This window comes from Triturus cristatus, chromosome 3_2, assembly GCF_964204655.1.
Source record: "Triturus cristatus chromosome 3_2, aTriCri1.1, whole genome shotgun sequence".
Classification (NCBI taxonomy): domain Eukaryota; kingdom Metazoa; phylum Chordata; class Amphibia; order Caudata; family Salamandridae; genus Triturus; species Triturus cristatus.
Window position 1 is genome coordinate 1,082,312,837 of NC_140584.1, and position 17,003 is coordinate 1,082,329,839.

The 17,003-nt window shown below is 47.0% G+C and overlaps 1 protein-coding gene across 3 annotated transcripts in view; it reads left to right on the top strand.

Moving 5' to 3' along the window:
• SBDS (SBDS ribosome maturation factor) overlaps nucleotides 1-15,959 on the top strand; it is a 169,047-nt gene extending 153,088 nt beyond the window's left edge. For all 3 annotated transcript variants that reach the window (XM_085649821.1, XM_085649819.1, XM_085649820.1), the window contains exon 5: nucleotides 13,320-15,959. In XM_085649821.1, the coding sequence (XP_085505947.1) occupies nucleotides 13,320-13,448 (129 nt within the window). In that variant the 3' untranslated portion in view covers nucleotides 13,449-15,959. The remainder of the gene's footprint in view (nucleotides 1-13,319) is intronic.
• The last annotated feature ends 1,044 nt before the right edge of the window (nucleotides 15,960-17,003 follow it).

Consider the following 17,003-nt stretch of genomic DNA (forward strand, 5'->3'; position numbering starts at 1 on the left):
AGGTTCATCAAAACCGAAATAAAGCTAATAAATAAGTAAAACGTTCAAAGAAAAGCTGTAATGAAAAAAAGTGACAGAAAATATGGGTTATAAGTTTCGAAATGCCAGTATACAACTGCAACAAGACTGGGTAGGACCCAATGCAGGCCTCACTGCGGTTTTAGAGCATTCTAAAATGATTGCGGTGTGTGGATATGAAAGTCCTGTGTGTGCAGTACACTGTAGGACTGCAGGATGATTTGGCACCAGGTTGCCGGAAGGAATTGATAGTGCATAAAAAAAGAATAGAAAATGGATATCAGAAACCTTTGAGTAGGACCAATAAATCCTGGAGCACGGGCCACTGAACATACTAGGAAGTGCATTGGCAACTATAATGGATAGTAAGCACCCGCCTAAACTAAAGCACTTAGTGATTCTGTGGTTGTGTGTGATCATTGTGGATGATACCCAGATAATTTACAAGAAAGAATGAGTAGCTGGATCTTGCACTGTATTCTTTTTTTTATTTTTATTTTAAATGTATTTATTGTTGACTGATCACTCATGTTGACATACATAGCTGCGCGCCTACAACCCTGAGGCCGGCTGCTTTATCACTGAAGAGCACAACGCATCTCAGCTTATCCCACATCCCGGAGGCTGGGCATCACTGTGTGCAAGGGTTGCAATTTGGTATATCTATCAAGGATTGCAGTCCTGTATGCCATTTCTTACAGTCTTTTCCCCATAAGGGCCACAGAGTTTTCTTCTTAAAACATAACACATGAAAAACCAACTCCCTCCCCACCCCCTACCCACAACTGTTGAGGTATCCTGCCAGCTGCCCACATATATATATATATATATATCCTCGTACTCAGTGCCTAAACATGACGTCTCCTCACGGAAGAGACTACCATACCTAACTTCTATACCAAACAGGAGAACATTAGTGAGTGGCCCTTTGTGTCCTCCCCTCCACAATCAATCCCCTGGAATATAAGAACTCTCCTACCCTACCATCCACACAGCACCACCAGCTTCCAAAGGTCTCCCTTCAGTTTGCACCGGGAGCGTCTGGCTCCGGGGCCGTCCCGCCGTCCGTCCCAGTCCTTAGCCCCGCCGCCACCCCGCCCCTCCCAAGATAGTTAGCATACAATCCCCAGAAATTCTTTGGTCTGCTTCGCGGAGGAAGCAGTTCGCTAAACGTCTTTGACTGCGTACAGCAGTAGAGCGCATCCCTTGGTCACTGTAGGCAAGGGACCTCGCATCCAACACAATGCAACTCTACGCTTTTCTATCAACATACTCCTGTCTACTAGCCTACGTGCTGCCTTTGGCAGCCCTCTCGAGTGTCCCAGCAACGCCACTGCAGGGTCCGGTGTTAGACCTAATTCAACTATCAATCAATCAGTGACATTTATAGAGCGCACTACATACCCGTAGGGTCTCAAGGCGCTGGGGGTGGGGGGGGGGTGTCGCTACTGCTCGAACAGCCAGGTCTTCAGCTTCTTCCTGAAGGAGAGGTGGTCTTGGGTCAGGCGCAGGTCGGTCGGGAGGGAGTTCCAGGTCTTGGCGGCCAGGTAGGAGAAGGATCTTCCTCCTGTAGTCGCTCTTCGGATGCGGGGGACGGCGGCGAGGGCGTGGTTGGCTGATCGGAGGTGGCGTTTGGGAGCGTAGAAGTTGATTCGGCTGTTAAAGTAGCTCGGGCCTTGGTCGTGTAGGGCTTTGTGTGCGTGGGTGAGGAGGCGGAAGGTGATTCTTTTGTTGACGGGGAGCCAGTGAAGGTCTCTCAGATGTCCGGAGATGTGGCTGGTTCGTGGGATGTCGAGGATGAGTCTGGCTGAGGCGTTCTGGATCTTCTGGAGCTTGGCGGTGGTACCGGCGTAGAGGGCGTTGCCGTAGTCCAGTCGGCTAGTGACGAGGGCCTGGGTGACGGCCTTCCTGGTCTCGGTGGGGATCCACCAGAAGATCTTCCGTAGCATGCGTAGGATGTTGAAGCACGCCGAGGAGACGTTGTTGACTTGCCTGGTCATGGAGAGGGAGGAGTCCAAGATGAAGCCCAGGTTGCGTGCATGGTCTGTCGGTTTGGGTGCGGTGCCCAGGGCGGGAGGCCACCAGGAGTCGTCCCAGGCGGAGGGTGAAGAGCCCAGGATGAAGACCTCCGTCTTGTCCGAGTTCAGTTTCAGGCGGCTGGTCGTCATCCACTCGGCTACCTCTTTCATCCCTTCGTGCAGGTTAGCTCTGGCGGTGGCGGGGTCGTTGGTCAGGGAGAGGATCAGCTGGGTGTCGTCGGCGTAGGAGATTATGTTGAGGTTGTGTTGGCGTGCGATGGCCGCGAGGGGGCTCATGTAGACGTTGAAGAGGGTGGGGCTCAGTGAGGATCCTTGAGGGACGCCGCAGATGACTTCGGTGGCCTCTGACTTGTACGGTGGTAGGCGGACTCTCTGTGTTCTTCCGTCGAGGAAGGAGATGATCCATTCCAGCGCCTTGTCCAGGATTCCGACGTTGCTGAGGCGCTGTACTAGGGTGCGGTGGCAGACAGTGTCGAATGCCGCGGAGAGGTCTAGGAGGATGAGGGCCGCTGTTTCTCCGTTGTCCATCAGGGCTCGGATGTCATCGGTGGCGGCGATGAGGGCGGTCTCGGTGCTGTGATTGGCTCGGAAGCCGGACTGTGAGGGGTCGAGGGATCCATTCGTCTCGAGGAAGGCGGCCATCTGCTTGTTGACGGTCTTCTCGATGACTTTGGCAGGAAATGGGAGGAGTGAGATGGGGCGGTAATTCTTGAGTTCGGTAGGGTCCGCAGTGGGTTTCTTGAGTAGAGCGCTGAGTTCGGCGTGCTTCCAGCTCTCAGGGAAGGTGGCGGTGTCGAAGGATGTGTTGATGATGTCTCGCAGGTGGGGTGCGATGACAGCGTCGGCCTTGTTGAAGACGTGGTGAGGGCAGGGGTCGGTCGGTGATCCGGAGTGGATGGAGTTCATCGTGCGGATGGTGTCTTCGGTGCTGATCGGGGTCCAGGCGTGGAGGGTGGTGGTGGGGGGTGGTTGTTCGGTCTTGGTGTGCGTTGGTTGGTTGTTGAAGCTGTTGTGTATGTCCGCGATCTTGTTGTGGAAGTATGAAGCGAGGGAGTTGCAGAGGTCTTGCGATGGGGTGATGTCGTTGTTTCCTGCGCTGGGGTTGGATAGCTCTTTCACGATGTTGAAGAGTTCCTTGCAGTTGTGTGCGTTGTTGTCCAGCCGGTCCTTAAATGCAGTTTTCTTGGCGGCGCGGATCAGCTGGTGGTGCTTCCGGGTGGCCAGCTTGAGGGTGGTCCTGTTGTCCGGTGTAGGTTCCCTTCTCCAGACTTTCTCGAGGGCTCAGCAGTTCTTCTTGGAGCTCTTGAGTTCGTCGGTGAACCACGGGGCTTTCTTGCTGCCGGGTCTGCTGGGCGGGGTCCTCAGCGGGGCGAGTTCATCCGCGCAGATGCTGATCCACTTCGTGAGGTTGTCGGCGGCCTGGCTGGGGTTTGCTGAGCTGGCAGGAGGGTGCTGGCTCAGGGAGGTGGCGAGCTGGTCTGCTGTGATCTTGTTCCAGCTTCTGCGGGCGGCCTGTTGCTGGTGGTGGTGGGTCGTCGTTCTCTTGAAGGTGAAGTGGACGCAGCTGTGGTCCGTCCATTGAAGCTCTGTGGCGTGGCTGAAGTCGATGTCTGTGCAGGAAGAGAAGACTGCGTCGAGTGTGTCCGGCGAGGTGGGTGGGGGTGGACACCAGCTGCTTGAGTCCAAGATTGGCGAGGTTGTCGAGCAGGGTGCTGGTGTTGCGGTCGTTGTTGTTCTCCAGGTGGAAGTTGAGGTCCCCCAGGAGGATGTAGTCAGCGGAGGGGAGGGCATGCGGGCTGACGAAGTCGGCGATGTCCTCGCTGAATTGGGTGCGTGGTCCCGGAGGTCGGTAGATCAGGGTGCCTCTGAGGGTGGTGTTCGGGTCGGTGTGGATCTGGAAATGCAGGTGTTCGGCGGTGGTCAGGGTGTTGTCGGTGCTGGTCGTGAGACGGATGGTGTTCCTGTGGATGATGGCGATGCCTCCTCCCATCTGGTTGGCGGTGCGGTCCCTCCGGACGATCTTGTAGCCCTCTGGGATAGCGATGGCGATGTCGGGAGCTGAAGAGGCGTTCATCCAGGTCTCTGTGAGGAAGGCAACGTCCGGGGCTGTGGCGTCTAGGAGGTTCCAGAGTTCGATGGCGTGTCTGTGGACGGAGCGGGTGTTGAGCAGGATGCACTTGAGGTGGGTGCTGCTGGTGTTCGACTTGGCGGGTGCTGGTGCGAGGCAGGTCCGGATGCAGGAGAATTTGCAGGCGTGGCAGCTGAAGGGTCCGTGGGTGCGTCGTGGTGTGGCTTGGTGGCATCCTGGGAGTCGGCCGGTGTTGAGTGCGATGAGGGTGGCGGCGGAGTACGTCAGGCGGGTTGGTCGGGGTCTTCGTGGGCCAGGGGTCCTGGTGCTGGTCGCGATCCGGTCGCGGACGGGCGCAGACGGGCTTACCTTTGGCGCGCCATCGACGCAACCGCTGCGCGTGGCCGCTGTGCGTTCGCACGGTCGCCATATAAGGCCAAGTGCGCGGGTGGGCGGAGCAGCTGGGAGGCGGGAGCGGGGAGGGTACAGAAGAGAAAGGGGCGGGGTAAATGGCGGTGGCGGGAAGCGGGGAGGGAGAGCGGAGGGCGGCGAGGTAGGCGGGCAAACAGGAAGGAAACTGTTACCACAGCACAATAATTACAGAAAAACAAGCACAAATGGAGGGCAAAAACAAATGGCGAAAACAGGCAGAAAAACGTTAACACGGCACAATGATTACAGAAAAACAAGCACAAATGGGGGGCAAAACAAATGGCGAAAACAAATGGGGAGAAACCAAGACGGCAGCGAGGCCGGCGGCGAGGCAGTTAGGCAAGGCAAAGGGGCACACGCAGCAGCTGGTGGCCGTGCGGCGCGGGGGTGTCCCACAAGTGGGTCCTATCTGCTGAAATACAGCCTCCCAAATTTATTTTTACGCCTTGGGTATCCCACTTGCACTGTATTCTTAATGACACTTTATCTGGACACAAAACATGATAAAAACTTACTGAGAATTCCAGCAGCTCAAACGCTGCATGAAACAATCAGGGAACACATTAGTCAAATAGATAAATAGATGCATTCAAGAGACCGTATGAAGAGGCAGGGAAGTCAATCATTTAAATAAGCAGGGATGGAGTAGTGGCCAAGAAAAATGGAAAGCAAAACGAGAAAGCACTGCAGTTTGTCACAGACTGTAGCAGTGTACATTTTATTTCAGCTGCGAGGACTGTCCAACAGGCATTTGCTCATGCCCCTAGAACGCAGGAACTCAACATGTAACTTCTAAAAGGCAAACACTGAGGAACAGATTACTGGATGACAGTAAAGTTACAGAAACACGAAAGATGATTTGCACTGAAGGGCCTCCGGTGTACAGACAACAGCTTTGTATGATTGGCCACTTCCTAGTGACGTGAAGGATGTGACATGACCTTCTTGTTGGAGGTTGATTCTCTAATTTGTTCTTCAGGGCTGCAGTTGGGGAAAGAAACACAAGAGTGGTCTTTTTATGCTGAAGCATCCCAATTTTACCAGCGAGCCCTAAGTATTTCATCTTAGTCGCAGTAATTCAACAGCCTAGCTGTTCTGTTATTAGAAATGGAGCCTTGTTGGTGTCTATACCTCAGAGATGACTGAGATCTTCCAACAAAATGTTGCATTGAGAGGCTAGAGTTTTGAAACACATGATGAAATCTTTCATTCTGCCAGTCTAGGTTTATTCTCCAAATCCCACATTGTGCATGGTACATCTAGAACACACTTCGCGGTCATCAGTCCTTTCCGCAGCATGTTGAAGTTCTTTCTGTAACCAGCTGGTCAAACCTCGGTGTGTAATTTTCAGTACTGCTCATCCTGACCTCCACCTAACTGAGTAGTTTATTCTTCTCATCCTTGTCTGTAACTTATCTAGCCTGATTTTGTTGCACTTGGAGCAGTGATTTGCCCAGATTTCATTGAGGATTTGTTGGAGAGTGACCTCCACTTATTCCCTTCCGCTCCCCGGAGTGCAGAGCAGTATTCTCGACCTGAGGGTGACCAAGTCACAGCCAGAAGATTAGCAGAAAGCAAAAAAATCCAACGTGGCTAGAGACTCCCTGAGGTCATTCTATGTCTTGATCATATCCAGAGACTGTACATGCCAGAGTCTACTGTAAGGTTGTAGTCGCATGGAAGTTCTGGAGGAAACTGTTACCCTCACAAGCGGCCCAGACCAAAGATGTAGATACCGGAATGCAGAATTGCTCCGATAGCTACAGAGTTTTACAAATGAGAACGACCCATAGAACTGACACTAGGCCATTAAAGTGTCCGAGCCGCACAGTCAAAATAGAGCTGAAAAGAACAGCGCACTGCAGCAGATTAATCCATGGGAGAAGGAACTAACATTCCTCACACGTGTGACACACTCTAGTTTAGGACACATCCGCGTGGGATCACAATAACACATACACTAAGAATCAATGCAGCACCATCACACTTACCTCTTACCACTATCTGTTTGGAGGCAAAGAGTGTACATTTGGGTGATATATTTTCAAGAGGTCTGGATAGTCCAGCTGCTCTATACCAGGCAGATACCCTAAAGATTCAATCCAACTAACTTATTACTGCGCATGAGTGCCCTAAACAATTGGGCGATCATCTTCGGGAGGGAGCCATCCCAATAGTGCATTTGAGTATGCTTCAATCCTTATTTATAGAAGGCAAGAAACATGGCCCTAGATCAGCAGTTCTTAACCAGGGACCACAATATCTACTTGGGCACCCAGCAACGTTTTAGGAAATTAAATAATATTAGCAGATTAATAAAGTGTATATATACTTAAATAAGCAAAATGTTTTTGGTTTTTTAAATGCTCTATAAATATGTAGGAATTTGAAAATAGAGGCTAGAAATGGATTTGGTATCATTAGCGTATATCATGAGAACAGCACAAGTATAGCCCACAGAACCGAGTATGGACAAATGGTGACCTCTGTTGAAGCATTGATATTCGCAACAAAAAGAGAGCATGCTTCGAAAACGTGAATTGCAGGACATGGCGGCAAACGCGGCCAGGTCGGCAGCTCTGGCCTCGCAGGAGAGAGTATATGATTTGGGGGACAAAGCCAATAAAATGATAGCGTGGCTAGAAAAACGTGACCGTGAGAGGAATTGGGTGGCGGAAATTGAGGACAGGGACGGTAACGTACAATCGGGGGGGAGAGGCTATAACGGGCGTTTTCGCCAACTATTATGAAGAGCTTTGACTCGAACCCAACCAGGTCGGCCCAGGACTGCAGTGAACTCCTGGCGGAGATGCGTCTCCCAGTGCTGGCGGATGATGATAGAGACTCGATGGACAGGGATCTCACGATAGAAGAAATAGTGGTAGCTATACAGGACTTGCAGGGGGGGAAGGCACCAGGGCACAATGGCTTACCTGTGGAACTTTTCAAATGCACCGCCAATACGGTAGCCCCGTATCTACTAGCCATGTTTAACGAGGCGAGGGACAGTGGGTTGCTGCCACTTGATTAGCGAACTGCGACGATAGTGGTGGTCCCCAAAGCCGGTAAGCCGGCGGACCAGTGCGGTTCGTATCGACCAATCTCGTTGCTAAATCTTGAAGTCAAAATTCTGGCTAAAGTCTTAGTCAATAGACTTCTGGTGCCCATTCTGACCCTGATCCACCCGGATCAGTCGGGCTTCATGCCGTGCCGAAGCACCAGACTCAACCTACGACGACTATATGGGGTCATGCATCTGGTTAAAACCAATCCGGGGGTGGAGGCGGCCCTGCTCTCACTAGACGCTTGGAGGGCGTTTGACAGCATAGAGTGAAACTATCTATTCGAGGTCTTGAAGAGATTTGGCTTCGGACCACGGTTCTACTCATGGATTCAGTTGTTATATACCCAACCTATGGCAAGGGTTTGTGTTAATGGCGCGGTGTCTCGCCCCTTCACTCTGTGAAAGGGCACAAGACAGGGATGCTCTATTTCACCGATTCTGTTTGCGCTGGTGCCTGAGCCTTCGACTGCGTGGGTCAGAGGGGATCCGCTTGTATCAGGCATATAGGAGGGCGACCAGTGGGAGGAGAAGATATCACTATATGCCGATGACATCCTCCTTTATGTAACGAGACCTCGGTTTACGATTAACCGGTTGTTCCAGGGGTACTCTGGGTATCGGATAAAGTGGGACAAGTCCCTTTTATATATGCTATCGGACGGGCCACCGCCAGACCTGGGCGCTGACTCCAAACTCCAGATTAGGACTAGTTTTAAATATCTGGGCATTGTGATTGAAAAATCTGAGGCAGCATTCCTGGCAGGGAATCTAAAGCCACAGCTGGAACGTTTGAAGAGCGATGTTGCAAATTGGAGGAAACTACCGATCTCCCTGTTGGGACGTGCGGTGCTCTTCAAGATGTCTCTACCTTGGATACTATATGTCTTACAAAATACCCCCTGTCAAGTACCAGAGAAATTCTTTAGAGACATAGACAGTGAGTTGAGAACGTTGCTGTGGGACGGGGGAGGGGCACGGATAGCACTAGCCAAACTGCAGAAAGGGGTGTATGAGGGTGGTTTGGCCATACCTGACCTCCAGAAGTATTACTGGGCCTCACAACTCATGGTCATTAATGACTGGGTCTTTGCAGATAGGAATGACCCGGCATATAGAGTTGATCACTGGACAATGGGGGCAGAAGGTTACCTAGGCGTACTTTACAGACAGAGAAGATGGAACGGACTAGCCCCAATTAATACAAAAGGCTTGGATTAAGGCCAATCGTTTTTTGGGCTGGACAGGATGACTGTCGGACCAGACTCCTTTATGGAGTAGCGACATGCTCCGAGAAGTGGGCCGACAGCAGGGCTTCTCGAAATGTAAGCTAAAAGACATTGTACGTTTGGGGGACGTAAGGCGGAGACATGCACTGTTGTCGTTTGCAGAGTTACAGGTAGAATTTCAGTTGGTACCCACATAGTACTAAAAATATCTGCAGTTGAAACACTCATTAAGTCGTCATCTTAAAGACTTGGATCAGCTCCCGGAATACAGTCCTTTAGAAGACAGATTACTGTTGGACCCAATCCCGGAGAAGGCGTTGCCCTGCACGTATAAAAAAAAATCATGAACAACTCACCAGATCTACTAGGCAAGGTAAAGGATGCGTGGGAATCGGATGTGGGCCTATTAGAAGTCGACGACTCGGAGTAAGCAGTGCAAAGTACCAGGGAGGTGTACAATTGTGAATATTGCATAGATCCTACTGCACCAGCATCCTTATGTTCGGATTAGGGCGTATTTCGACCGAGGAGTGCCAGAGAGGGTGTAGTCAGAAGGGAACATTTTTTCATATCCTGTGGGATTGCTCGGTTATACAGACCTATTGGATAAGGGTGGTCCGCATCATGTCAGAGGTGTTGGAACAGGAAATACCTTTGGATGCTCGATGGCATTTATTGTGTGTGTCTGGAGAACTGACTTGGCCCAAATATCAGCAGATTTGGTTACAGGTGGCTGCCATGGTTGCTAAAAGGAATTTTGCCGGGGCATGGGGGCTAGCCAACCGCCCAAAGTCTCAGTGGAAACGAGACATGGACTGGTGCTGTGTGGCAGAAAAGACAATTTATGATAGCCGGGGATACCCCAAGAAATGGGAAAAAGTCTGGCGACGATGGGTAGACTACAGAGGGTTGGGGGGGGGGGCACTGAGCAGTTAGGGGGGATGGGCTCCGTGATCAGGAGATTCTGCCCAATAATGCATGATCGAATCTTGTTTAACAGAATGTGTACACTAATGAAACTACAAGCAACCTGTTGTAAGCACAGGGCCATGTAAGTTAAAGCTGACTATAGTTCAGTAAAAAAGTTACACATTTTTTTTTTTTAAAAGAGCATGCATCACGAGCAAAAAACAGTGATAGGCTGGAGCCTAGCCTGTCATCTTTTAGAAGTAAAACTAAAATTTGAAAAGCTCCAACCTTCCCATTAAAATGTCGATTTTGACATACATTTTGTTTGTGAATTATATAAAATAGTTTATAATATGTGAATTTGTTTGATGTATACTTGTTTTTGTATTCTCATAAAAATTGCTTATGCTGAATCCACGGCTTCCTGTAGTGATTTAGTGAGGGTCCACCCAAGTCAAAAGGTTAAGAACCTCTGTCCGAGATTGTACCAGAGGTGGATAGATCAGCCAGCCAGATGTGCCACAATTGTTCATCAAAAGAGCTGGTCGGTGGTGCCCCTACATGCAGTGTTCTAGTGAGAGCATCACTTGTAGGAGAGAGAACCCCCCTCCACGAGCCTTTCCATCTTTAGATTCCGTGAGAAGAGGAGCCACTCAATTCTACGGCTTCTGCAACCTAGTGGACTGGTGTGGCTCACTGGTTAGAGGCGGCAGACCCGTAAGCAGATGTCGGCCCGGGACCACGGTTCGATTCCCGACGCGGCAGGGTCTTGGGCCAAGGTCAGCGGACTCGATAATTCTCTCGGTGCCTACTCTAATCATGGATCCCACTCAGCAACTCTGGGCAATAGCTTGCTTAATCTCCACTTACGGCCCCACCAGCACCGGGGATGCTTGTCTTCACCTTGGAGATTCCCAGTAGGGATCATCTCACAGGGAAAGCCAGGATGGGTTCCCCAGTTGCGCTCAGCGCCGGGATACTCGTGAGTAACTGCGCGCTTTACAAATGCAATATACATACATACATACATACATATTCATCCCTCAAGCAGCACGGGCGGTTCATGCACCAGGAGCTGGGGGGTCTTCAGTTTGGTAGTGGTGATACAATGTCAAGCCGGTGCAGTGAGCTAGAGGCTGGGAGCGCTGCACTCCTCCACCCTGCTCTAATGCCTTTCATCAAGTGACATACACTTTTTTTATGCTTTTGTGGAATAATCAGTTAAACATTGTCAAAATCATTTGATGAAGCAAATAGATACACATGGAACAAGAGTGCCAACATCTTCTCTTGCCTGCCAAGCTGCTGGTCGTCTTATATGAAAAGATCTTTGTTTTTAATGATCCTTGGTTCTGGGCTGAATATGCTTTATGCCTACTCTGGGAACGTCTGCTCTGCTTCAGTAACTGTATATTACTAGTTTGAACATTTGCCTTAAAATCCTTATTTCATCAACTCCACTGTATTTAGGTTGATCAGAACATCAGGAAGTTGTCCCAAAAATGAGATAGCCATATTTTAATAGGTTGATAAGAGACATTTGCTATTTTTGAAACATCATTTTATTATAGTTTTTTCATCTGTTAGGTTTAGCTGCCTCTCCCCTTTGTATGGTATTGAAGATATACTACTGGTTACACGTTGACATTTTCGGTGCTACATTTAACCTGTTTTTTAATATTCCAGTGGGGTGTTGGGTTCAAGGTTCGCTAGGGTTTGTGACATTTCAATGAGTGTGTATGGGTCCTTGTGGCAGTGCATGATTGCTCTCGTTTTATGAGCACCCGGGTTGGATTACATGTATGTTGTTCCTGGCGCCATGATTCTTCTTGGAGTGATCACGCACTTTGTAAATAAATTATTGTGAGTAAATGGGCGAAAGAGAAGCTGCACGTACGGTTCTGGGATTTCTATGACAAGGGATGGTGGATGGTACTCGTGGGGGGGAGGGGTGGTGCTTGCTGTCTTTATTTGAATATGGCATGTCCCTTTGCTTTATGAACACCAGTAAGGTTAGGAGGGTGCACATGTATTAGTGCCATTAGAGAAAAAAAACGCTTACTGGGCAATCTTTCTGTTGCCGCAGCTCGGGGTTGGTATTGTTACATATTTTGTTATTCCACATTTTCTAGAGGTATTTTCTAAATCATACACAAATCAGTAACTTTCCGATGTATATGAGAGCTGGAAGATCCAAAAGGGTGCATGCTATTAGTAGATGACATACTATAGGCCTTATTATCTTTGTGAACTCACAGGGCCCCAGTTCTTCGGTTCTAAATTCTTACCAATGTTCTTTGCTCATCCGCATGCTGTAATCATATGGGACAATAATTGCAATATAGTGCTTTACCCTAATGTTGATAAAACACATGGTTGACCAGGACCCTGCCTTCTCCCTCCCTTTACCTCCCCTATCCCCATGAATGCCTCCATCACGGTTCTTGAATTGAGCAAATGTTTAATGTCCAACAGGAATGCAGATGCCAGTCCCAATTTGCTCAGCACTACCATATTTGGAACATGGGGCCACTTGCTTCCAACTCTTTTGAGCTACTGAGACTCATGCAATGAGTCTGGCAACAGATAGTACGCAGAACAAAACTAGTTCAGCTATTTTCACTAGAGTTGCTGTTTGGCTGCGTAAGTTTTACTCTGTGTTAAAGGAGAATTAAATTGGGATGACTATAATGAAAACTTCACTGAATTCCCACTGAGGTTCAAGCTGCCCCCACCATGATCGTACATCTTTAGGACCGTGAATAAGACCAAAGTACCTAAAGTGAGAACAAGACAACCACACTATGTAGAATACAAAATTGCTTGTTAAATCAGACTTTGCTCTGCACCATGTTGGGAAGTCGCACTGATTTGCACATGGTTGGTTCCTGTCTTAGGTTGCAAGGTGGACTGGAGAACGATGGACTGGAATGCAGCCCAGATTGATTTATAATGTCCGAGATTAATTCAAGCATTCCATCCATCTCTTTTTTTGTGTACCTCAGACCTGACATGAATTGTAGCCTTTCATTTCCAGAGCCTTGTTTCGTCACTCTTGCTGTAATCCAAGCCCTGGCAAAACATGGGATCTGGTGTAATCGAAGCATGGTAGTACTGCCAAGCCATGCCTTCCCTGGACCAGAAACAAGCTTCCTAGGACCGATTTCTGGCATTTCAGCCGTCTTCAGCCAGGCTTGCTTGATTCCAGTGGCAAAGTGAGCAAGGGACTCACGTCTGAGCATACCCTGCCAACTTATGCCGAACAAAGCAGTACAAAAGGGGGTGGTGACGGACGGAGCATCAGAACCATTCCTCAGGCACTTTTTCAAGATATGCTTGTCTGACCCTAATGTTAGTGTTATATCTGTTACGGAATGCATGACTTACCCTCCTGGCATGCACTTTAACTTTCCAGGCTAGCTCTGCGCTCTAAGGGTATGTTTAATAACAAGATAACGCATGTCTTCAGAGTGTGAACTGTGTCTAGGTGCCTTATTGTTATTCAGCATCTGTATATAATCTTAATATAATCTGACTCTGCTTTTTTGACTAACCCTCATTAGGTCTGCCTGGTGGATCCTGGTTGCTTCAGAGAAATTGATGAGCTGATACGATGCGAGACCAAAGGAAAAGGCACATTAGAAGTGCTAAACCTGAAAGATGTGGAAGAAGGCGATGAGAAATTTGAATAAATCTACCTAAATAATTGAGTTCCTAATGCTATAAAACAACAAATGCGTGTGTAGCTATTGTTCTATTCTTGCATATCCCCAAAAAAGTGGCTTTCCTAAAAAATACAGTTCCTTAAAGGATGCGTGTTTAAATCATTATCAAGGAATCATTGTAAAGGTGGAATGTTTATATTCAAGATGAGTGATTGTTTGCACAAACTGTAAAAATGTAAATATAGTGGTGGACTCCAAACGGTAAAGTGCCTGTACATAATATTATGTTTACTTATTTAACTATTAACCGAAGATTTAGTGCAGGCTCTCTACAACTTTAAAACTCTCACATGCCTCTTTCTGATTCCCTCATCCTTGGGGAATATAGACCTGTTAAGACTATAGCAGTGGTTTTAATAACAAAATTAATGTAATGGCAGACTTGTACAGAAAAGATCATGATGCTTATAAAACCCATTTTCCTTGAATGTCTTATTGAGGAACTGAGTTTGCCAGTTAGTCATACAACAGTGTGTCTCTTGGCAAATGTATGTTTTGGCCCACATTATTTACATATTGGCAGAATTAAACGTGAATTTAGATTCCGTCAGTGCTGTTCTACCTGCAGCATTTGCAGTTACAATTGACCCCCTGCCCCCTTTAAACCTCAGACTTTGTTTTTATTTTTAATACAACAGTTATTTTGCTGGTGTTGGCAAAGTTGGTGCAAATCATAAGGGTTTCGACTACGTATCATTTTCTTGATATTTTTTGCCTGGCCCTGTTTGTCCATGTGGGCAATCTGTTAGGAAACAAAAGCTTGTCAGGTTCTGAGAATTTACCGGTGAAAGGTGATGAATGCTTTCCCCATTCCAAAGCTGCTTATAAAATAATTTGTGGTTTGATTGCCCATCGTGCTGTAATTGGCATTCGTTCAATCTTCAGAAGTCTAGATTTTGCCTTTTTCTCCTCCAATTATTTTTAACAAATTCATTGCATATGCATCCTTACTGGTGCATTGCGAAGTATAGCAACATTGAGATGGCTCAGAGTACTTCCTGTCATGAATGATTTCCTTCTGGTTTCTAGTAAAAATGAGTTAAAGATCATCTTGATAAACGTCTTACAAATGGAGATGCCTCTGCAAATCTGCTGGCAAGCCATCAGTCTTCAGATCTGGTTCTTTTATTGTATCGGCCCTGTCAAAGCCCACGTCTGCCTTCCTCTGCTGATTCTACTGGGAACTCACATGAGACCTCTGCACTGATACCACTAACTCGCTATCTGGGTTTGTGGAATACACATTCATGCCTTTCCTATGGACACCCTGCTCCGTGGGGTCACTCTGCATTCCATTAAAGCAAAAGCAGCAGCTTCGTGTTTGAAAAAAAAAATTGTATTGGAATTAAGAATAGCATTACAGGTCATAACATAATGTGTCAAAGGTTGATCAAATCTGCATTCTTCTCAGAGAACAGTGCAGTCCTCACTTGCAACATAAAAAAAAATCCACTGCTAGGTAAGAGTACTAGTTGCAACTGGAAAAACGACAGCAAAATATTTGCTCCATTTGACCTAAAGAGTCACAGTGCTATTGCAGAGTGAAAAACGCAATGAAATGCCTCCTTAATAAATAAACCCCTAAGGCAAGGATGATAAAAGAAAATACATAAAAGTGACCATATATTTCTTTATCAAGCTAGAACTTAAATACATTAAAATAAAAAGCAAGAAAGGGAACAATTAAGATATATTAAAATGCTAGTTGACAAAAAGGGAGAAATGGAAGGCCAACGAATGACCAAACAAACATTTACCCGTTGTTTTATTCAGTTTTAACTCCGTAGGTCAGCCATCTTTTTTCCCCACTTGCGGCCCCTCCTTTCATCAAATCCTACCCCTAGCAGAAGAATAGTATCTTTAGTTTGCAGTTTCCCAATAAAACAATATGAACAACAGTGCTTTTCAAAAACCCAGCTCCACTTCCTGTTTTTAGACCTGAAAAGAGCAAAACGCTGTATAAAAAGCAACAATAACTGAGGAAATTCATGTATTTTAAGACACTTATAAACATTGTTTTATGCTAATATATTTTCAGTAGCAATTATGTCAGTATTTGTGTTTTTGTTTTCTTAAAGCTATTGAGGCTTTATACCAACTTAGCAGACTGGTGTGTACATCCATTTTATTATGCACATCCAAGATTGTCCAACAAACTAATGACCTGAAAATGCTAGATTTTATGAAAAAGTCCGACTCCATAATAATATTTTTGAAATCTACTCAAACGTTCATATGGTAATAGACCTTGGTCCAGCTCAGTGAATGTTTGTAGTTTCTGTTACTTTTTTTTTGTCCGACTTAAATAGCACTGATCAAACTTGAGGTAAATTCTTATGATGCACTGCATAATATTTAATGGAGAATGGCCTGGATTGCATTTAAAAATGTCAGAACTAGAGGCGTTGTCCAGTTGTATTGTAATATAGCAGTTCTGAACTCATATAATTATTTTTATTAAAATACTCATCACAAAAACATACTGTCTTGTTGAATGTTTTAATATTTCAAAAGTATGGCACATTTTAAATATTCTTGCATGCATCAAATAGTCTGGGGTGGCTTTAATGCCCAGCATCGGCGAAGCCTAAGCGAGCTATTGACTTTGTCAGTGTTTTTAGCCATGCAGTGCTGGCTGTGTCATATTACTTTTTTTGTTGTTGCTGCCGTCTGCATATTAGATGGAGGGCTTGCTACAGGAGGATGTGAGGCAAAAAAGGAGTTATAATGTGGCCAGTGGTGTCCACCTCAACTGTTTGTTTTTTTTGTTTGTTATTGGTTTGGTATGGCAGTAACGTGGCCAACAGAAGAAGGGCAGTAAGGGGTAAGCAACAACATGAATTACAAGTTGGGGCAAGCAACAACATAGACAGCAGTGAGGCAAGGAATAACATTGACAGCAACAACACTGAGTGCGCTTTTGTATTGGAAGGCAGTGAAGCTTCTTCAGGTGTGGAGAGATGTGGGTGCGACAAAGTAGGTTGAGGATGAGTTTTGCAGCTGCGTTTTGGATGGTTTGGAGGCTGTTCAGTAGCTGTTAGATTCTGTAGTCAAGTCTGCTGGTTATCGGAGTTTGTGTGAATGTTTTTGTAGTATTTTCTGGTACCCACTTGACAATTTTTTGCAGCACTGTTAGGATGTGGAAACAGGATGATGTCACTGTGTTTTCTTGGGCTTTCATGTCGAGCTTGTCATTTAGGAAGATTCCTAAGTTTCTGGTGTGGGTAAGTATGCAGCCAAGGTTTTCCTTATGAAGATCACCACTTCATTTTTGTCTGAGATGAGCTTGAGTCAGTTGGATCTCAACCAGGTGGTGAAGTTGTTTTTTGTCGCAGGGGGATTATCAGCTCGGTGTTGTCAGCATAGGACAGTATGGTGATGCCATGTGATCTCATGAGGACGGGTAGTGGAGTCATGTAGATGTTGAATTGGGTTTGACTGAGAGATGATCCTTGGGGCATGCGACAGGTGAGGTTCTTGGCTTCCGACGTTTAGGGTGGCATACTGACTTTTTGGATTCTT